Raw genomic sequence first — 24,197 nt, 5'->3', positions numbered from 1 at the left:
ACTATACTGTATATAATGGGGTGTCTATATGTACTATACTGTATATAATGGGGTGTCTATGTACTCTACTGTATATAATGGGGTGTCTATGTACTCTACTGTATATAATGGGGTGTCTATATGTCCTATACTGTATTTAATGGGGTGTCTATATGTCCTATACTGTATTTAATGGGGTGTCTATATGTACTCTACTGTATATAATGGGGTGTCTATGTCCTATACTGTATTTAATGGGGTGTCTATATGTACTCTACTGTATTTAATGGGGTGTCTATATGTACTCTACTGTATATAATGGGGTGTCTATATGTACTCTACTGTATATAATGGGGTGTCTATGTCCTCTACTGTATATAATGGGGTGTCTATATGTCCTCTACTGTATATAATGGGGTGTCTATATGTCCTATACTGTATATAATGGGGTGTCTATATGTCCTATACTGTATATAATGGGGTGTCTATATGTCCTATACTGTATATAATGGGGTGTCTATATGTCCTATACTGTATATAATGGGGTGTCTATATGTCCTCTACTGTATATAATGGGGTGTCTATATGTCCTCTACTGTATATAATGGGGTGTCTATATGTCCTCTACTGTATATAATGGGGTGTCTATATGTCCTCTACTGTATATAATGGGGTGTCTATATGTCCTCTACTGTATATAATGGGGTGTCTATATGTCCTCTACTGTATATAATGGGGTGTCTATATGTCCTCTACTGTATATAATGGGGTGTCTATATGTCCTCTACTGTATATAATGGGGTGTCTATGTCCTCTACTGTATATAATGGAGTGTCTATATGTCCTCTACTGTATATAATGGGGTGTCTATGTACTATACTGTATATAATGGAGTGTCTATATGTACTATACTGTATATAATGGGGTGTCTATATGTCCTCTACTGTATATAATGGGGTGTCTATATGTCCTCTACTGTATATAATGGGGTGTCTATATGTCCTCTACTGTCTATAATGGGGTGTCTATATGTCCTCTACTGTATATAATGGGGTGTCTATATGTACTCTACTGTATATAATGGGGTGTCTATATGTACTATACTGTATATAATGGGATGTCTATATGTCCTCTACTGTATATAATGGGGTGTCTATATGTACTATACTGTATATAATGGGGTGTCTATATGTACTATACTGTATATAATGGAGTGTCTATATGTCCTCTACTGTTATATAATGGGGTGTCTATATGTACTCTACTGTATATAATGGGGTGTCTATATGTACTCTACTGTATATAATGGGGTGTCTATATGTACTCTACTGTATATAATGGGGTGTCTATGTACTCTACTGTATATAATGGGGTGTCTATATGTCCTCTACTGTATATAATGGGGTGTCTATATGTACTATACTGTATATAATGGGGTGTCTATATGTACTATACTGTATATAATGGAGTGTCTATATGTACTATACTGTATATAATGGGGTGTCTATATGTCCTCTACTGTATATAATGGGGTGTCTATGTCCTCTACTGTATATAATGGGGTGTCTATATGTACTCTACTGTATATAATGGGGTGTCTATATGTCCTCTACTGTATATAATGGGGTGTCTATATGTCCTCTACTGTATATAATGGGGTGTCTATATGTCCTCTACTGTATATAATGGGGTGTCTATATGTACTATACTGTATATGGGGTGTTTATATGTCCTCTACTGTCTATAATGGGGTGTCTATATGTACTCTACTGTCTATAATGGGGTGTCTATATGTACTCTACTGTCTATAATGGGGTGTCTATATGTCCTCTACTGTATATAATGGGGTGTCTATATGTCCTCTACTGTATATAATGGGGTGTCTATGTCCTCTACTGTATATAATGGGGTGTCTATATGTCCTCTACTGTATATAATGGGGTGTCTATATGTCCTCTACTGTATATAATGGGGTGTCTATATGTCCTCTACTGTATATAATGGGGTGTCTATATGTCCTCTACTGTATATAATGGGGTGTCTATATGTCCTCTACTGTATATAATGGGGTGTCTATATGTCCTCTACTGTATATAATGGGGTGTCTATATGTCCTCTACTGTATATAATGGGGTGTCTATATGTCCTCTACTGTATATAATGGGGTGTCTATATGTCCTCTACTGTATATAATGGGGTGTCTATATGTCCTCTACTGTATATAATGGGGTGTCTATATGTCCTCTACTGTATATAATGGGGTGTCTATATGTCCTCTACTGTATATAATGGGGTGTCTATATGTCCTCTACTGTATATAATGGGGTGTCTATATGTCCTCTACTGTATATAATGGGGTGTCTATATGTCCTCTACTGTATATAATGGGGTGTCTATATGTCCTCTACTGTATATAATGGGGTGTCTATATGTCCTCTACTGTATATAATGGGGTGTCTATATGTCCTCTACTGTATATAATGGGGTGTCTATATGTCCTCTACTGTATATAATGGGGTGTCTATATGTCCTCTACTGTATATAATGGGGTGTCTATGTACTATACTGTATATAATGGAGTGTCTATATGTACTATACTGTATATAATGGGGTGTCTATATGTCCTCTACTGTATATAATGGGGTGTCTATATGTCCTCTGCTGTATATAATGGGGTGTCTATATGTACTCTGCTGTATATAATGGGGTGTCTATATGTACTCTGCTGTATATAATGGGGTGTCTATATGTACTCTGCTGTATATAATGGGGTGTCTATATGTCCTCTACTGTATATAATGGGGTGTCTATATGTCCTCTACTGTATATAATGGGGTGTCTATATGTCCTCTACTGTATATAATGGGGTGTCTATATGTCCTCTACTGTATATAATGGGGTGTCTATGTCCTCTACTGTATATAATGGGGTGTCTATATGTCCTCTACTGTATATAATGGGGTGTCTATATGTCCTCTACTGTATATAATGGGGTGTCTATATGTCCTCTACTGTATATAATGGGGTGTCTATATGTCCTCTACTGTATATAATGGGGTGTCTATATGTACTATACTGTATATAATGGGGTGTCTATATGTCCTCTACTGTATATAATGGGGTGTCTATATGTCCTATACTGTATATAATGGGGTGTCTATATGTACTCTACTGTATATAATGGGGTGTCTATATGTACTCTACTGTATATAATGGGGTGTCTATATGTACTCTGCTGTATATAATGGGGTGTCTATATGTCCTATACTGTATTTAATGGGGTGTCTATATGTACTCTACTGTATATAATGGGGTGTCTATGTACTCTACTGTATATAATGGGGTGTCTATATGTCCTCTACTGTATTTAATGGGGTGTCTATATGTCCTCTACTGTATATAATGGGGTGTCTATGTACTCTACTGTATATAATGGGGTGTCTATATGTCCTCTACTGTATTTAATGGGGTGTCTATATGTACTCTGCTGTATATATATGGGGTGTCTATATGTCCTATACTGTATATAATGGGGTGTCTATGTACTTTACTTTATATAATGGGGTGTCTATGTACTTTACTGTATATAATGGGGTGTCTATATGTACTCTACTGTATATAATGGGGTGTCTATGTCCTATACTGTATTTAATGGGGTGTCTATATGTCCAATACTGTATATAATGGGGTGTCTATATGTACTCTACTGTATATAATGGGGTGTCTATGTCCTCTACTGTCTATAATGGGGTGTCTATATGTCCTCTACTGTCTATAATGGGGTGTCTATATGTCCTCTACTGTCTATAATGGGGTGTCTATATGTCCTCTACTGTCTATAATGGGGTGTCTATATGTCCAATACTGTATATAATGGGGTGTCTATATGTCCTCTACTGTATATAATGGGGTGTCTATATGTCCTCTACTGTATATAATGGGGTGTCTATATGTCCTCTACTGTATATAATGGGGTGTCTATATGTCCTCTACTGTATATAATGGGGTGTCTATATGTCCTATACTGTATATAATGGGGTGTCTATATGTCCTATACTGTATATAATGGGGTGTCTATGTCCTCTACTGTATATAATGGGGTGTCTATATGTCCTCTACTGTATATAATGGGGTGTCTATATGTCCTCTACTGTATATAATGGGGTGTCTATATGTCCTATACTGTATATAATGGGGTGTCTATATGTCCTATACTGTATATAATGGGGTGTCTATATGTCCTATACTGTATATAATGGGGTGTCTATATGTCCTATACTGTATATAATGGGGTGTCTATATGTCCTCTACTGTATATAATGGGGTGTCTATATGTCCTCTACTGTATATAATGGGGTGTCTATATGTCCTCTACTGTATATAATGGGGTGTCTATATGTCCTCTACTGTATATAATGGGGTGTCTATATGTCCTCTACTGTATATAATGGGGTGTCTATATGTCCTCTACTGTATATAATGGGGTGTCTATATGTCCTCTACTGTATATAATGGGGTGTCTATATGTCCTCTACTGTATATAATGGGGTGTCTATGTCCTCTACTGTATATAATGGAGTGTCTATATGTCCTCTACTGTATATAATGGGGTGTCTATGTACTATACTGTATATAATGGAGTGTCTATATGTACTATACTGTATATAATGGGGTGTCTATATGTCCTCTACTGTATATAATGGGGTGTCTATATGTCCTCTACTGTATATAATGGGGTGTCTATATGTCCTCTACTGTCTATAATGGGGTGTCTATATGTCCTCTACTGTATATAATGGGGTGTCTATATGTACTATACTGTATATAATGGGGTGTCTATATGTACTATACTGTATATAATGGAGTGTCTATATGTCCTCTACTGTATATAATGGGGTGTCTATATGTACTCTACTGTATATAATGGGGTGTCTATATGTACTCTACTGTATATAATGGGGTGTCTATATGTACTCTACTGTATATAATGGGGTGTCTATATGTACTCTACTGTATATAATGGGGTGTCTATGTACTCTACTGTATATAATGGGGTGTCTATATGTCCTCTACTGTATATAATGGGGTGTCTATATGTACTCTACTGTATATAATGGGGTGTCTATATGTACTATACTGTATATAATGGAGTGTCTATATGTACTATACTGTATATAATGGGGTGTCTATATGTCCTCTACTGTATATAATGGGGTGTCTATGTCCTCTACTGTATATAATGGGGTGTCTATATGTACTCTACTGTATATAATGGGGTGTCTATATGTCCTCTACTGTATATAATGGGGTGTCTATATGTCCTCTACTGTATATAATGGGGTGTCTATATGTACTATACTGTATATGGGGTGTTTATATGTCCTCTACTGTCTATAATGGGGTGTCTATATGTACTCTACTGTCTATAATGGGGTGTCTATATGTACTCTACTGTCTATAATGGGGTGTCTATATGTCCTCTACTGTATATAATGGGGTGTCTATATGTCCTCTACTGTATATAATGGGGTGTCTATGTCCTCTACTGTATATAATGGGGTGTCTATATGTCCTCTACTGTATATAATGGGGTGTCTATATGTCCTCTACTGTATATAATGGGGTGTCTATATGTCCTCTACTGTATATAATGGGGTGTCTATATGTCCTCTACTGTATATAATGGGGTGTCTATATGTCCTCTACTGTATATAATGGGGTGTCTATATGTCCTCTACTGTATATAATGGGGTGTCTATATGTCCTCTACTGTATATAATGGGGTGTCTATATGTCCTCTACTGTATATAATGGGGTGTCTATATGTCCTCTACTGTATATAATGGGGTGTCTATATGTCCTCTACTGTATATAATGGGGTGTCTATATGTCCTCTACTGTATATAATGGGGTGTCTATATGTCCTCTACTGTATATAATGGGGTGTCTATATGTCCTCTACTGTATATAATGGGGTGTCTATATGTCCTCTACTGTATATAATGGGGTGTCTATATGTCCTCTACTGTATATAATGGGGTGTCTATATGTCCTCTACTGTATATAATGGGGTGTCTATATGTCCTCTACTGTATATAATGGGGTGTCTATATGTCCTCTACTGTATATAATGGGGTGTCTATATGTCCTCTACTGTATATAATGGGGTGTCTATATGTCCTCTACTGTATATAATGGGGTGTCTATATGTCCTCTACTGTATATAATGGGGTGTCTATATGTCCTCTACTGTATATAATGGGGTGTCTATGTACTATACTGTATATAATGGAGTGTCTATATGTACTATACTGTATATAATGGGGTGTCTATATGTCCTCTACTGTATATAATGGGGTGTCTATATGTCCTCTGCTGTATATAATGGGGTGTCTATATGTACTCTGCTGTATATAATGGGGTGTCTATATGTACTCTGCTGTATATAATGGGGTGTCTATATGTACTCTGCTGTATATAATGGGGTGTCTATATGTCCTCTACTGTATATAATGGGGTGTCTATATGTCCTCTACTGTATTTAATGGGGTGTCTATATGTACTCTACTGTATATAATGGGGTGTCTATGTACTCTACTGTATATAATGGGGTGTCTATATGTCCTCTACTGTATTTAATGGGGTGTCTATATGTCCTCTACTGTATATAATGGGGTGTCTATGTACTCTACTGTATATAATGGGGTGTCTATATGTCCTCTACTGTATTTAATGGGGTGTCTATATGTACTCTGCTGTATATATATGGGGTGTCTATATGTCCTATACTGTATATAATGGGGTGTCTATGTACTTTACTTTATATAATGGGGTGTCTATGTACTTTACTGTATATAATGGGGTGTCTATATGTACTCTACTGTATATAATGGGGTGTCTATGTCCTATACTGTATTTAATGGGGTGTCTATATGTCCAATACTGTATATAATGGGGTGTCTATATGTACTCTACTGTATATAATGGGGTGTCTATGTCCTCTACTGTCTATAATGGGGTGTCTATATGTCCTCTACTGTCTATAATGGGGTGTCTATATGTCCTCTACTGTCTATAATGGGGTGTCTATATGTCCTCTACTGTATATAATGGGGTGTCTATATGTCCTCTACTGTATATAATGGGGTGTCTATATGTCCTATACTGTATATAATGGGGTGTCTATATGTCCTATACTGTATATAATGGGGTGTCTATGTCCTCTACTGTATATAATGGGGTGTCTATATGTCCTCTACTGTATATAATGGGGTGTCTATATGTCCTCTACTGTATATAATGGGGTGTCTATATGTCCTATACTGTATATAATGGGGTGTCTATATGTCCTATACTGTATATAATGGGGTGTCTATATGTCCTATACTGTATATAATGGGGTGTCTATATGTCCTCTACTGTATATAATGGGGTGTCTATATGTCCTCTACTGTATATAATGGGGTGTCTATATGTCCTCTACTGTATATAATGGGGTGTCTATATGTCCTCTACTGTATATAATGGGGTGTCTATATGTCCTCTACTGTATATAATGGGGTGTCTATATGTCCTCTACTGTATATAATGGGGTGTCTATATGTCCTCTACTGTATATAATGGGGTGTCTATATGTACTCTACTGTATTTAATGGGGTGTCTATATGTACTCTACTGTATTTAATGGGGTGTCTATATGTACTTTACTGTATATAATGGGGTGTCTATGTACTTTACTGTATATAATGGGGTGTCTATGTACTATACTGTATATAATGGGGTGTCTATATGTCCTCTACTGTCTATAATGGGGTGTCTATATGTCCTCTACTGTATATAATGGGGTGTCTATATGTACTATACTGTATATAATGGGGTGTCTATATGTACTATACTGTATATAATGGAGTGTCTATATGTCCTCTACTGTATATAATGGGGTGTCTATATGTACTCTACTGTATATAATGGGGTGTCTATATGTACTCTACTGTATATAATGGGGTGTCTATATGTACTCTACTGTATATAATGGGGTGTCTATATGTACTCTACTGTATATAATGGGGTGTCTATGTACTCTACTGTATATAATGGGGTGTCTATATGTCCTCTACTGTATATAATGGGGTGTCTATATGTCCTCTACTGTATATAATGGGGTGTCTATATGTCCTCTACTGTATATAATGGGGTGTCTATATGTCCTCTACTGTATATAATGGGGTGTCTATATGTCCTCTACTGTATATAATGGGGTGTCTATATGTCCTCTACTGTATATAATGGGGTGTCTATATGTCCTCTACTGTATATAATGGGGTGTCTATGTCCTCTACTGTATATAATGGGGTGTCTATGTCCTCTACTGTATATAATGGGGTGTCTATATGTCCTCTACTGTATATAATGGGGTGTCTATGTACTATACTGTATATAATGGAGTGTCTATATGTACTATACTGTATATAATGGGGTGTCTATATGTCCTCTACTGTATATAATGGGGTGTCTATATGTCCTCTACTGTATATAATGGGGTGTCTATATGTCCTCTACTGTCTATAATGGGGTGTCTATATGTCCTCTACTGTATATAATGGGGTGTCTATATGTACTCTACTGTATATAATGGGGTGTCTATATGTACTATACTGTATATAATGGGATGTCTATATGTCCTCTACTGTATATAATGGGGTGTCTATATGTACTATACTGTATATAATGGGGTGTCTATATGTACTATACTGTATATAATGGAGTGTCTATATGTCCTCTACTGTATATAATGGGGTGTCTATATGTACTCTACTGTATATAATGGGGTGTCTATATGTACTCTACTGTATATAATGGGGTGTCTATATGTACTCTACTGTATATAATGGGGTGTCTATGTACTCTACTGTATATAATGGGGTGTCTATATGTCCTCTACTGTATATAATGGGGTGTCTATATGTACTATACTGTATATAATGGGGTGTCTATATGTACTATACTGTATATAATGGAGTGTCTATATGTACTATACTGTATATAATGGGGTGTCTATATGTCCTCTACTGTATATAATGGGGTGTCTATGTCCTCTACTGTATATAATGGGGTGTCTATATGTACTCTACTGTATATAATGGGGTGTCTATATGTCCTCTACTGTATATAATGGGGTGTCTATATGTCCTCTACTGTATATAATGGGGTGTCTATATGTACTATACTGTATATGGGGTGTTTATATGTCCTCTACTGTCTATAATGGGGTGTCTATATGTACTCTACTGTCTATAATGGGGTGTCTATATGTACTCTACTGTCTATAATGGGGTGTCTATATGTCCTCTACTGTATATAATGGGGTGTCTATATGTCCTCTACTGTATATAATGGGGTGTCTATATGTCCTCTACTGTATATAATGGGGTGTCTATATGTCCTCTACTGTCTATAATGGGGTGTCTATATGTCCTCTACTGTATATAATGGGGTGTCTATATGTACTATACTGTATATAATGGGGTGTCTATATGTACTATACTGTATATAATGGGGTGTCTATATGTACTCTACTGTATATAATGGGGTGTCTATATGTACTCTACTGTATATAATGGGGTGTCTATATGTACTCTACTGTATATAATGGGATGTCTATATGTCCTCTACTGTATATAATGGGGTGTCTATATGTACTCTACTGTATATAATGGTGTGTCTATGTACTCTACTGTATATAATGGGGTGTCTATATGTCCTCTACTGTATATAATGGGGTGTCTATATGTACTATACTGTATATAATGGGGTGTCTATATGTACTATACTGTATATAATGGAGTGTCTATATGTACTATACTGTATATAATGGGGTGTCTATATGTCCTCTACTGTATATAATGGGGTGTCTATATGTACTCTACTGTATATAATGGGGTGTCTATGTCCTCTACTGTATATAATGGGGTGTCTATATGTCCTCTACTGTATATAATGGGGTGTCTATATGTCCTCTACTGTATATAATGGGGTGTCTATGTACTATACTGTATATGGGGTGTTTATATGTCCTCTACTGTCTATAATGGGGTGTCTATATGTACTCTACTGTATATAATGGGGTGTCTATATGTCCTCTACTGTATATAATGGGGTGTCTATATGTCCTCTACTGTATATAATGGGGTGTCTATATGTCCTCTACTGTATATAATGGGGTGTCTATATGTCCTCTACTGTATATAATGGGGTGTCTATATGTCCTCTACTGTATATAATGGGGTGTCTATATGTCCTCTACTGTATATAATGGGGTGTCTATATGTCCTCTACTGTATATAATGGGGTGTCTATATGTCCTCTACTGTATATAATGGGGTGTCTATGTCCTCTACTGTATATAATGGGGTGTCTATATGTCCTCTACTGTATATAATGGGGTGTCTATATGTCCTCTACTGTATATAATGGGGTGTCTATATGTCCTCTACTGTATATAATGGGGTGTCTATATGTCCTCTACTGTATATAATGGGGTGTCTATGTACTATACTGTATATAATGGAGTGTCTATATGTCCTATACTGTATATAATGGGGTGTCTATGTACTTTACTTTATATAATGGGGTGTCTATGTACTTTACTGTATATAATGGGGTGTCTATATGTACTCTACTGTATATAATGGGGTGTCTATGTCCTATACTGTATTTAATGGGGTGTCTATATGTCCAATACTGTATATAATGGGGTGTCTATATGTACTCTACTGTATATAATGGGGTGTCTATGTCCTCTACTGTCTATAATGGGGTGTCTATATGTCCTCTACTGTCTATAATGGGGTGTCTATATGTCCTCTACTGTCTATAATGGGGTGTCTATATGTCCTCTACTGTATATAATGGGGTGTCTATATGTCCTCTACTGTATATAATGGGGTGTCTATATGTCCTATACTGTATATAATGGGGTGTCTATATGTCCTATACTGTATATAATGGGGTGTCTATATGTCCTCTACTGTATATAATGGGGTGTCTATATGTCCTCTACTGTATATAATGGGGTGTCTATATGTCCTCTACTGTATATAATGGGGTGTCTATATGTCCTATACTGTATATAATGGGGTGTCTATATGTCCTATACTGTATATAATGGGGTGTCTATATGTCCTATACTGTATATAATGGGGTGTCTATATGTCCTATACTGTATATAATGGGGTGTCTATATGTCCTCTACTGTATATAATGGGGTGTCTATATGTCCTCTACTGTATATAATGGGGTGTCTATGTCCTCTACTGTATATAATGGGGTGTCTATATGTCCTCTACTGTATATAATGGGGTGTCTATATGTCCTCTACTGTATATAATGGGGTGTCTATATGTCCTCTACTGTATATAATGGGGTGTCTATATGTCCTCTACTGTATATAATGGGGTGTCTATATGTCCTCTACTGTATATAATGGGGTGTCTATATGTCCTCTACTGTATATAATGGGGTGTCTATATGTCCTCTACTGTATATAATGGGGTGTCTATGTCCTCTACTGTATATAATGGAGTGTCTATATGTCCTCTACTGTATATAATGGGGTGTCTATGTACTATACTGTATATAATGGAGTGTCTATATGTACTATACTGTATATAATGGGGTGTCTATATGTCCTCTACTGTATATAATGGGGTGTCTATATGTCCTCTACTGTATATAATGGGGTGTCTATATGTCCTCTACTGTCTATAATGGGGTGTCTATATGTCCTCTACTGTCTATAATGGGGTGTCTATATGTCCTCTACTGTATATAATGGGGTGTCTATGTACTATACTGTATATAATGGGGTGTCTATATGTCCTCTACTGTATATAATGGGGTGTCTATATGTACTCTACTGTATATAATGGGGTGTCTATATGTACTCTACTGTATATAATGGGGTGTCTATATGTACTCTACTGTATATAATGGGGTGTCTATATGTACTCTACTGTATATAATGGGGTGTCTATGTACTCTACTGTATATAATGGGGTGTCTATATGTCCTCTACTGTATATAATGGGGTGTCTATATGTACTATACTGTATATAATGGGGTGTCTATATGTACTATACTGTATATAATGGGGTGTCTATATGTACTATACTGTATATAATGGGGTGTCTATATGTCCTCTACTGTATATAATGGGGTGTCTATATGTACTCTACTGTATATAATGGGGTGTCTATGTCCTCTACTGTATATAATGGGGTGTCTATATGTCCTCTACTGTATATAATGGGGTGTCTATATGTCCTCTACTGTATATAATGGGGTGTCTATGTACTATACTGTATATGGGGTGTTTATATGTCCTCTACTGTCTATAATGGGGTGTCTATATGTACTCTACTGTCTATAATGGGGTGTCTATATGTCCTCTACTGTATATAATGGGGTGTCTATATGTCCTCTACTGTATATAATGGGGTGTCTATATGTCCTCTACTGTATATAATGGGGTGTCTATATGTCCTCTACTGTATATAATGGGGTGTCTATATGTCCTCTACTGTATATAATGGGGTGTCTATATGTCCTCTACTGTATATAATGGGGTGTCTATATGTCCTCTACTGTATATAATGGGGTGTCTATATGTCCTCTACTGTATATAATGGGGTGTCTATATGTCCTCTACTGTATATAATGGGGTGTCTATATGTCCTCTACTGTATATAATGGGGTGTCTATATGTCCTCTACTGTATATAATGGGGTGTCTATATGTCCTCTACTGTATATAATGGGGTGTCTATATGTCCTCTACTGTATATAATGGGGTGTCTATATGTCCTCTACTGTATATAATGGGGTGTCTATATGTCCTCTACTGTATATAATGGGGTGTCTATATGTCCTCTACTGTATATAATGGGGTGTCTATATGTCCTCTACTGTATATAATGGGGTGTCTATATGTCCTCTACTGTATATAATGGGGTGTCTATGTACTATACTGTATATAATGGAGTGTCTATATGTACTATACTGTATATAATGGGGTGTCTATATGTCCTCTACTGTATATAATGGGGTGTCTATATGTCCTCTACTGTATATAATGGGGTGTCTATATGTCCTCTGCTGTATATAATGGGGTGTCTATATGTCCTCTGCTGTATATAATGGGGTGTCTATATGTACTCTGCTGTATATAATGGGGTGTCTATATGTACTCTGCTGTATATAATGGGGTGTCTATATGTACTCTGCTGTATATAATGGGGTGTCTATATGTCCTCTACTGTATTTAATGGGGTGTCTATATGTCCTCTACTGTATATAATGGGGTGTCTATATGTACTCTACTGTATATAATGGGGTGTCTATGTACTCTACTGTATATAATGGGGTGTCTATATGTCCTCTACTGTATTTAATGGGGTGTCTATATGTCCTCTACTGTATATAATGGGGTGTCTATGTACTCTACTGTATATAATGGGGTGTCTATATGTCCTCTACTGTATTTAATGGGGTGTCTATATGTACTCTGCTGTATATATATGGGGTGTCTATATGTCCTATACTGTATATAATGGGGTGTCTATGTACTTTACTTTATATAATGGGGTGTCTATGTACTTTACTGTATATAATGGGGTGTCTATATGTACTCTACTGTATATAATGGGGTGTCTATGTCCTATACTGTATTTAATGGGGTGTCTATATGTCCAATACTGTATATAATGGGGTGTCTATATGTACTCTACTGTATATAATGGGGTGTCTATGTCCTCTACTGTCTATAATGGGGTGTCTATATGTCCTCTACTGTCTATAATGGGGTGTCTATATGTCCTCTACTGTCTATAATGGGGTGTCTATATGTCCAATACTGTATATAATGGGGTGTCTATATGTACTCTACTGTATATAATGGGGTGTCTCTATGTCCTCTACTGTCTATAATGGGGTGTCTATATGTCCTCTACTGTCTATAATGGGGTGTCTATATGTCCTCTACTGTCTATAATGGGGTGTCTATATGTACTCTACTGTATATAATGGGGTGTCTATATGTCCTCTACTGTATATAATGGGGTGTCTATATGTCCTCTACTGTATATAATTGAGTGTCTATGTACTCTACTGTATATAATGGGGTGTCTATATGTACTCTACTGTATATAATGGGGTGTCTATATGTCCTCTACTGTATATAATGGGGTGTCTATATGTCCTCTACTGTATATAATTGAGTGTCTATGTACTCTACTGTATATAATGGGGTGTCTATATGTCCTCTACTGTATGTTGTGTTTGTTGGGGTCAGATGAACACCAGAGACCAGGAGACTGCAGCAGCAGTACAGGATATACAAGTCAGACAGATGGAGCTGGAAGCACAGAGACGGCTGTTTGAACAGGTCAGTGACTGTCCTCATCACAGCAACAATGTGCAGAGACCCTGAGACAAACACTATCTTGTCATTCACATTATATTCCTTGCAGCATAAAGTTAAGACACCACACGTAATTTAACATAGTCCATTTTAACGCTGTCCAGCTCCAATATGGCTTGGTCTTCATTCACCAGACCATGGTGTAATCCTTGTTGTTGTAGCAACTGGCCAAGGAGCAGGTGCGTGTGACTCAGGAGGTCAGAGCAGAGGTGGATACCAGGAGACACAGGTCAGAGGTCGAGGAGGCTACCTTCCAACACCTCCTTAACAACGACACTGACGTCAGCCTGGGAACCAAGAAGGTGAGCATTCATCTACTGTATACTTCCAGAGACTGAAATATAGGGGATATTAAACAATGACTGGAGAGAGAGAGACTGACCTCCCCGTCTCAGGTTCTAGACTGAAATATAGGGGGTTATTAAACAATGACTGGAGAGAGAGAGACTGACCTCCTCCCCGTCTCAGGTTCTAGACTGAAATATAGGGGGTTATTAAACGATGATTGGAGAGAGAGAGACTGACCTCCTCCGTCTCAGGTTCTAGACTGAAATATAGGGGGTTATTAAACAATGACTGGAGAGAGAGAGACTAGCCTCCCCGTCTCAGGTTCTAGACTGAAATATAGGGGGTTATTAAACAATGACTGGAGAGAGAGAGACTGACCTCCTCCCCGTCTCAGGTTCTAGACTGAAATATAGGGGGTTATTAAACGATGATTGGAGAGAGAGAGACTGACCTCCTCCGTCTCAGGTTCTAAACTGAAATATAGGGGGTTATTAAACAATGACTGGAGAGAGAGAGACTAGCCTCCCCGTCTCAGGTTCTAGACTGAAATATAGGGGGTTATTAAACAATGACTGGAGAGAGACTGACCTCCTCCGTCTCAGGTTCTAGACTGAAATATAGGGGGTTATTAAACGATGATTGGAGAGAGAGAGACTAACCTCCCCGTCTCAGGTTCTAGACTGAAATATAGTGGGTTATTAAACAATGATTGGAGAGAGAGAGACTAGCCTCCCCGTCTCAGGTTCTAGACTGAAATATAGGGGGTTATTAAACAATGACTGGAGAGAGAGAGACTAGAACCTGAGACGGAGGAGGTCAGACTGAAATATAGGGGGTTATTAAACAATGATTGAAGAGAGAGATACTAGCCTCCCCGTCTCAGGTTCTAGACTGAAATATAGGGGGTTATTAAACAATGACTGGAGAGAGAGAGACTGACCTCCTCCCCGTCTCAGGTTCTAGACTGAAATATAGGCGTTTATTAAACAATGACTGGAGAGAGAGAGACTGACCTCCTCCCCGTCTCAGGTTCTAGACTGAAATATAGGCGTTTATTAAACAATGACTGGAGAGAGAGAGACTGACCTCCCCGTCTCAGGTTCTAGACTGAAATATAGGGGGTTATTAAACAATGACTGGAGAGAGAGAGACTGACCTCCCCGTCTCAGGTTCTAGACTGAAATAGGGGGTTATTAAACAATGACTGGAGAGAGAGAGACTGACCTCCCCGTCTCAGGTTCGAGACTGAAATATAGGGGGTTAATAAACAATGATTGGAGAGAGAGAGACTGACCTCCCCGTCTCAGGTTCGAGACTGAAATATAGGGGGTTAATAAACAATGATTGGAGAGAGAGAGACTGACCTCCTCCCCGTCTCAGGTTCTAGACTGAAATATAGGGGGTTATTAAACAGTGATTGGAGAGAGAGAGAGACTGACCTCCTCCCCGTCTCAGGTTCTAGAGGAGTGTTTAGCTGAAGCAGGTCAGCTGGGAGTGGACACCGAGTGGCAGGCTGAGGTGATGAGGCGTCTGGACCAGGAGGATGCAGACCGGGACAGACACTACCACCATCTGGCTGGACTACACAGAGAAACACTCACCAAGGAGCAGCAGCTAGTTAACATCATGAAGGACGTGGAGGGACAGAGGGTAGGAGGAGAGATGATGTAGAGGAGGGTATATACAGTAGGTCATGAGGGACAGAGGGTAGGAGGAGAGTATATACAGTAGGTCATGGAGGGACAGAGGGTAGGAGGAGAGATGATGTAGAGGAGGGTATATATAGTAGGTCATGAGGACGTAGAGGGACAGAGGGTAGGAGGAGAGATGATGTAGAGGAGGGTATATACAGTAGGTCATGAGGACGTAGAGGGACAGAGGGTAGGAGGAGAGATGATGTAGAGGAGGGTATATACAGTAGGTCATGAGGATGTAGAGGGACAGAGGGTAGGAGGAGAGATGATGTAGAGGAGGGTATATACAGTAGGTCATGAGGACGTAGAGGGACAGAGGGTAGGAGGAGAGATGATGTAGAGGGTATATACAGTAGGTCATGAGGACGTAGAGGGACAGAGGGTAGGAGGAGAGATGATGTAGAGGGTATATACAGTAGGTCATGAGGACGTAGAGGGACAGAGGGTAGGAGGAGAGATGATGTAGAGGAGGGTATATACAGTAGGTCATGAGGACGTAGAGGGACAGAGGGTAGGAGGAGAGATGATGTAGAGGGTATATACAGTAGGTCATGGAGGACGTGGAGGGACAGAGGGTAGGAGGAGAGATGATATAGAGGAGGGTATATACAGTAGGTCATGAGGACGTGGAGGGACAGAGGGTAGGAGGAGAGATGATGTAGAGGAGGGTATATACAGTAGGTCATGAGGACGTGGAGGGACAGAGGGTAGGAGGGGAGATGATGTAGAGGAGGGTATATACAGTAGGTCATGAGGACGTAGAGGGACAGAGGGTAGGAGGAGAGATGATGTAGAGGAGGGTATATACAGTAGGTCATGGAGGGACAGAGGGTAGGAGGAGAGATGATGTAGAGGACGGTATATACAGTAGGTCATGGAGGGACAGAGGGTAGGAGGAGAGATGATGTAGAGGACGGTATATACAGTAGGTCATGGAGGACGTAGAGGGACAGAGGGTAGGAGGAGAGATGATATAGAGGAGGGTATATACAGTAGGTCATGGAGGACGTGGAGGGACAGAGGGTAGGAGGAGAGATGATGTAGAGGAGGGTATATACAGTAGGTCATGAGGACGTAGAGGGACAGAGGGTAGGAGGAGAGATGATGTAGAGGGTATATACAGTAGGTCATGAGGACGTAGAGGGACAGAGGGTAGGAGGAGAGATGATGTAGAGGAGGGTATATACAGTAGGTCATGAGGACGTGGAGGGACAGGGGGTAGGAGGAGAGATGATGTAGAGGAGGGTATATACAGTAGGTCATGAGGACGTAGAGGGACAGAGGGTAGGAGGAGAGATGATGTAGAGGGTATATACAGTAGGTCATGAGGACGTAGAGGGACAGAGGGTAGGAGGAGAGATGATGTAGAGGGTATATACAGTAGGTCATGAGGACGTAGAGGGACAGAGGGTAGGAGGAGAGATGATGTAGAGGAGGGTATATACAGTAGGTCATGAGGACATGGAGGGACGGAGGGGAGATGATGTAGAGGAGGGTATATACAGTAGGTCATGAGGACGTGGAGGGACAGAGGGTAGGAGGGGAGATGATGTAGAGGAGGGTATATACAGTAGGTCATGAGGACGTAGAGGGACAGAGGGTAGGAGGAGAGATGATGTAGAGGAGGGTATATACAGTAGGTCATGGAGGGACAGAGGGTAGGAGGAGAGATGATGTAGAGGACGGTATATACAGTAGGTCATGGAGGGACAGAGGGTAGGAGGAGAGATGATGTAGAGGACGGTATATACAGTAGGTCATGGAGGACGTAGAGGGACAGAGGGTAGGAGGGGAGATGATGTAGAGGAGGGTATATACAGTAGGTCATGAGGACGTAGAGGGACAGAGGGTAGGAGGAGAGATGATGTAGAGGAGGGTATATACAGTAGGTCATGAGGATGTGGAGGGACAGAGGGTAGGAGGAGAGATGATGTAGAGGGTATATACAGTAGGTCATGAGGACGTAGAGGGACAGAGGGTAGGAGGAGAGATGATATAGAGGAGGGTATATACAGTAGGTCATGAGGACGTAGAGGGACAGAGGGTAGGAGGAGAGATGATGTAGAGGAGGGTATATACAGTAGGTCATGAGGATGTGGAGGGACAGAGGGTAGGAGGAGAGATGATGTAGAGGGTATATACAGTAGGTCATGAGGACGTAGAGGGACAGAGGGTAGGAGGAGAGATGATATAGAGGAGGGTATATACAGTAGGTCATGAGGACGTAGAGGGACAGAGGGTAGGAGGAGAGATGATGTAGAGGGTATATACAGTAGGTCATGAGGACGTAGAGGGACAGAGGGTAGGAGGAGAGATGATAGAGGAGGGTATATACAGTAGGTCATGAGGATGTGGAGGGACAGAGGGTAGGAGGGGAGATGATGTAGAGGAGGGTATATACAGTAGGTCATGAGGATGTGGAGGGACAGAGGGTAGGAGGAGAGATGATGTAGAGGGTATATACAGTAGGTCATGAGGACGTAGAGGGACAGAGGGTAGGAGGAGAGATGATATAGAGGAGGGTATATACAGTAGGTCATGAGGACGTAGAGGGACAGAGGGTAGGAGGAGAGATGATGTAGAGGAGGGTATATATAGTAGGTCATGAGGACGTAGAGGGACAGAGGGTAGGAGGGGAGATGATGTAGAGGAGGGTATATACAGTAGGTCATGAGGACGTGGAGGGACAGAGGGTAGGAGGAGAGATGATATAGAGGAGGGTATATACAGTAGGTCATGAGGACGTAGAGGGACAGAGGGTAGGAGGAGAGATGATGTAGAGGGTATATACAGTAGGTCATGAGGACGTAGAGGGACAGAGGGTAGGAGGAGAGATGATGTAGAGGAGGGTATATACAGTAGGTCATGAGGACGTAGAGGGACAGAGGGTAGGAGGAGAGATGATGTAGAGGGTATATACAGTAGGTCATGAGGACGTAGAGGGACAGAGGGTAGGAGGAGAGATGATGTAGAGGAGGGTATATACAGTAGGTCATGAGGACGTAGAGGGACAGAGGGTAGGAGGAGAGATGATGTAGAGGAGGGTATATACAGTAGGTCATGAGGACGTGGAGGGACAGAGGGTAGGAGGAGAGATGATGTAGAGGAGGGTATATACAGTAGGTCATGAGGACGTAGAGGGACAGAGGGTAGGAGGAGAGATGATGTAGAGGGTATATACAGTAGGTCATGAGGACGTAGAGGGACAGAGGGTAGGAGGAGAGATGATGTAGAGGAGGGTATATACAGTAGGTCATGGAGGGACAGAGGGTAGGAGGAGAGATGATGTAGAGGACGGTATATACAGTAGGTCATGGAGGGACAGAGGGTAGGAGGAGAGATGATGTAGAGGACGGTATATACAGTAGGTCATGGAGGACGTAGAGGGACAGAGGGTAGGAGGGGAGATGATGTAGAGGAGGGTATATACAGTAGGTCATGAGGACGTAGAGGGACAGAGGGTAGGAGGAGAGATGATGTAGAGGAGGGTATATACAGTAGGTCATGAGGATGTGGAGGGACAGAGGGTAGGAGGAGAGATGATGTAGAGGGTATATACAGTAGGTCATGAGGACGTAGAGGGACAGAGGGTAGGAGGAGAGATGATATAGAGGAGGGTATATACAGTAGGTCATGAGGACGTAGAGGGACAGAGGGTAGGAGGAGAGATGATGTAGAGGAGGGTATATACAGTAGGTCATGAGGATGTGGAGGGACAGAGGGTAGGAGGAGAGATGATGTAGAGGGTATATACAGTAGGTCATGAGGACGTAGAGGGACAGAGGGTAGGAGGAGAGATGATATAGAGGAGGGTATATACAGTAGGTCATGAGGACGTAGAGGGACAGAGGGTAGGAGGAGAGATGATGTAGAGGGTATATACAGTAGGTCATGAGGACGTAGAGGGACAGAGGGTAGGAGGAGAGATGATAGAGGAGGGTATATACAGTAGGTCATGAGGACGTAGAGGGACAGAAGGTAGGAGGAGAGATGATGTAGAGGAGGGTATATACAGTAGGTCATGAGGATGTGGAGGGACAGAGGGTAGGAGGAGAGATGATGTAGAGGGTATATACAGTAGGTCATGAGGACGTAGAGGGACAGAGGGTAGGAGGAGAGATGATATAGAGGAGGGTATATACAGTAGGTCATGAGGACGTAGAGGGACAGAGGGTAGGAGGAGAGATGATGTAGAGGAGGGTATATATAGTAGGTCATGAGGACGTAGAGGGACAGAGGGTAGGAGGGGAGATGATGTAGAGGAGGGTATATACAGTAGGTCATGAGGACGTGGAGGGACAGAGGGTAGGAGGAGAGATGATATAGAGGAGGGTATATACAGTAGGTCATGAGGACGTAGAGGGACAGAGGGTAGGAGGAGAGATGATGTAGAGGGTATATACAGTAGGTCATGAGGACGTAGAGGGACAGAGGGTAGGAGGAGAGATGATGTAGAGGAGGGTATATACAGTAGGTCATGAGGACGTAGAGGGACAGAGGGTAGGAGGAGAGATGATGTAGAGGGTATATACAGTAGGTCATGAGGACGTAGAGGGACAGAGGGTAGGAGGAGAGATGATGTAGAGGAGGGTATATACAGTAGGTCATGAGGACGTAGAGGGACAGAGGGTAGGAGGAGAGATGATGTAGAGGGTATATACAGTAGGTCATGAGGACGTGGAGGGACAGAGGGTAGGAGGAGAGATGATGTAGAGGAGGGTATATACAGTAGGTCATGAGGACGTAGAGGGACAGAGGGTAGGAGGAGAGATGATGTAGAGGGTATATACAGTAGGTCATGAGGACGTAGAGGGACAGAGGGTAGGAGGAGAGATGATGTAGAGGAGGGTATATACAGTAGGTCATGAGGACATGGAGGGACGGAGGGGAGATGATGTAGAGGAGGGTATATACAGTAGGTCATGAGGACGTGGAGGGACAGAGGGTAGGAGGGGAGATGATGTAGAGGAGGGTATATACAGTAGGTCATGAGGACGTAGAGGGACAGAGGGTAGGAGGAGAGATGATGTAGAGGAGGGTATATACAGTAGGTCATGGAGGGACAGAGGGTAGGAGGAGAGATGATGTAGAGGACGGTATATACAGTAGGTCATGGAGGGACAGAGGGTAGGAGGAGAGATGATGTAGAGGACGGTATATACAGTAGGTCATGGAGGACGTAGAGGGACAGAGGGTAGGAGGGGAGATGATGTAGAGGAGGGTATATACAGTAGGTCATGAGGACGTAGAGGGACAGAGGGTAGGAGGAGAGATGATGTAGAGGAGGGTATATACAGTAGGTCATGAGGATGTGGAGGGACAGAGGGTAGGAGGAGAGATGATGTAGAGGGTATATACAGTAGGTCATGAGGACGTAGAGGGACAGAGGGTAGGAGGAGAGATGATATAGAGGAGGGTATATACAGTAGGTCATGAGGACGTAGAGGGACAGAGGGTAGGAGGAGAGATGATGTAGAGGGTATATACAGTAGGTCATGAGGACGTAGAGGGACAGAGGGTAGGAGGAGAGATGATATAGAGGAGGGTATATACAGTAGGTCATGAGGACGTAGAGGGACAGAGGGTAGGAGGAGAGATGATGTAGAGGAGGGTATATATAGTAGGTCATGAGGACGTAGAGGGACAGAGGGTAGGAGGGGAGATGATGTAGAGGAGGGTATATACAGTAGGTCATGAGGACGTGGAGGGACAGAGGGTAGGAGGAGAGATGATATAGAGGAGGGTATATACAGTAGGTCATGAGGACGTAGAGGGACAGAGGGTAGGAGGAGAGATGATGTAGAGGGTATATACAGTAGGTCATGAGGACGTAGAGGGACAGAGGGTAGGAGGAGAGATGATGTAGAGGGTATATACAGTAGGTCATGAGGACGTAGAGGGACAGAGGGTAGGAGGAGAGATGATGTAGAGGAGGGTATATACAGTAGGTCATGAGGATGTGGAGGGACGGAGGGGAGATGATGTAGAGGAGGGTATATACAGTAGGTCATGAGGACGTGGAGGGACAGAGGGTAGGAGGAGAGATGATGTAGAGGAGGGTATATACAGTAGGTCATGGAGGGACAGAGGGTAGGAGGAGAGATGATGTAGAGGACGGTATATACAGTAGGTCATGGAGGACGTAGAGGGACAGAGGGTAGGAGGGGAGATGATGTAGAGGAGGGTATATACAGTAGGTCATGAGGACGTAGAGGGACAGAGGGTAGGAGGGGAGATGATGTAGAGGAGGGTATATACAGTAGGTCATGAGGACGTAGAGGGACAGAGGGTAGGAGGGGAGATGATGTAGAGGAGGGTATATACAGTAGGTCATGAGGACGTAGAGGGACAGAGGGTAGGAGGGGAGATGATGTAGAGGAGGGTATATACAGTAGGTCATGGAGGACGTAGAGGGACAGAGGGTAGGAGGAGAGATGATGTAGAGGAGGGTATATACAGTAGGTCATGAGGACGTAGAGGGACAGAGGGTAGGAGGAGAGATGATGTAGAGGGTATATACAGTAGGTCATGGAGGACGTGGAGGGACAGAGGGTAGGAGGAGAGATGATGTAGAGGAGGGTATATACAGTAGGTCATGGAGGATGTGGAGGGACAGAGGGTAGGAGGGGAGATGATGTAGAGGAGGGTATATATAGTAGGTCATGAGGACGTGGAGGGACAGAGGGTAGGAGGAGAGATGATGTAGAGGAGGGTATATACAGTAGGTCATGAGGACGTAGAGGGACAGAGGGTAGGAGGAGAGATGATGTAGAGGGTATATACAGTAGGTCATGGAGGACGTGGAGGGACAGAGGGTAGGAGGAGAGATGATGTAGAGGGTATATACAGTAGGTCATGGAGGACGTGGAGGGACAGAGGGTAGGAGGAGAGATGATGTAGAGGAGGGTATATATAGTAGGTCATGAGGACGTGGAGGGACAGAGGGTAGGAGGGTCCTGTTAGTTACTGTACCTGTTGATCAACTGAAGGCTCTTACACTGGGCATGCTTGTGTCATTGATTTATGGTGGGAGGAGGGGGGGAGGAGTGTTTTCAGCGGGAGGTGTGCAGTGTGTTCAGCCATTGTGTGTTTCAGCGGGAGGAGGGGGTGTGTTCAGTGGGAGGAGGGGGTGTGTTCAGCGGGAGGTGGTGGTGTGTAGTGTGTTCAGCAGGAGGTGTGCAGTGTGTTCAGCGGGAGGAGGGGTGTTCAGCAGGAGGTGTGCAGTGTGTTCAGCGGGAGGGGTGTTCCGCAGGAGGTTTGCAGTGTGTTCAGCGGGAGGAGGGGTGTTCAGCAGGAGGTGTGCAGTGTGTTCAGCCATTGTGTGTTTCAGTGGGAGGAGGTGGTGTCTCAGAAGGCCCAGCTAGAGGAGGAGAGGCAGGCTGCAGCCACAGCTGAGGCCAACAGGAGAGTCTTCCTCAGCCAGGAGGAAGAGGAGACCGAGCAGCACAGAGACAACCTCCGCAGGAGCCAGGACCACTCACTCAGTGAGTCCAGCCCCATAGAAATATATGTTGTAGAGAGAAAAGGCTCTATACATTCCATATCTGCTACATGCTGAGCATTCTACCCCACTACCTACACTGCTATACTACAGTCCTGTCACCTCTAAGCTAATAGTTGATGTTGAAGGTTTCAGTGTTCCTCTAAGGCAGGAAGTGTATGGGCTGTTGGTGACTAATACAGTATGTTTTGGCAGGTCAACAGTGGGAGATGAGAGCCAGGTCTCCGTGCTCCACTAGAGGCCTGCTTCACAATCCTGTT

General features: G+C 41.8%; 1 protein-coding gene across 1 annotated transcript in view; it reads left to right on the top strand.

The window, feature by feature from the left end:
* Window positions 1-24,197, top strand: part of LOC120031656 (TBC1 domain family member 31-like) — a 39,378-nt gene that overhangs the window by 14,611 nt on the left and 570 nt on the right. Inside the window, exons 17-20 of the mRNA XM_038977452.1 lie at window positions 14,326-14,418; window positions 14,616-14,756; window positions 16,198-16,392; window positions 23,767-23,920. Of these exons, the coding sequence (XP_038833380.1) occupies window positions 14,326-14,418; window positions 14,616-14,756; window positions 16,198-16,392; window positions 23,767-23,920 (583 nt within the window). The remainder of the gene's footprint in view (window positions 1-14,325; window positions 14,419-14,615; window positions 14,757-16,197; window positions 16,393-23,766; window positions 23,921-24,197) is intronic.

The sequence above is a fragment of the Salvelinus namaycush genome, chromosome 37 (assembly GCF_016432855.1).
Source record: "Salvelinus namaycush isolate Seneca chromosome 37, SaNama_1.0, whole genome shotgun sequence".
Taxonomy (NCBI): domain Eukaryota; kingdom Metazoa; phylum Chordata; class Actinopteri; order Salmoniformes; family Salmonidae; genus Salvelinus; species Salvelinus namaycush.
This window is presented reverse-complemented; position numbering and strand designations above follow the sequence as displayed.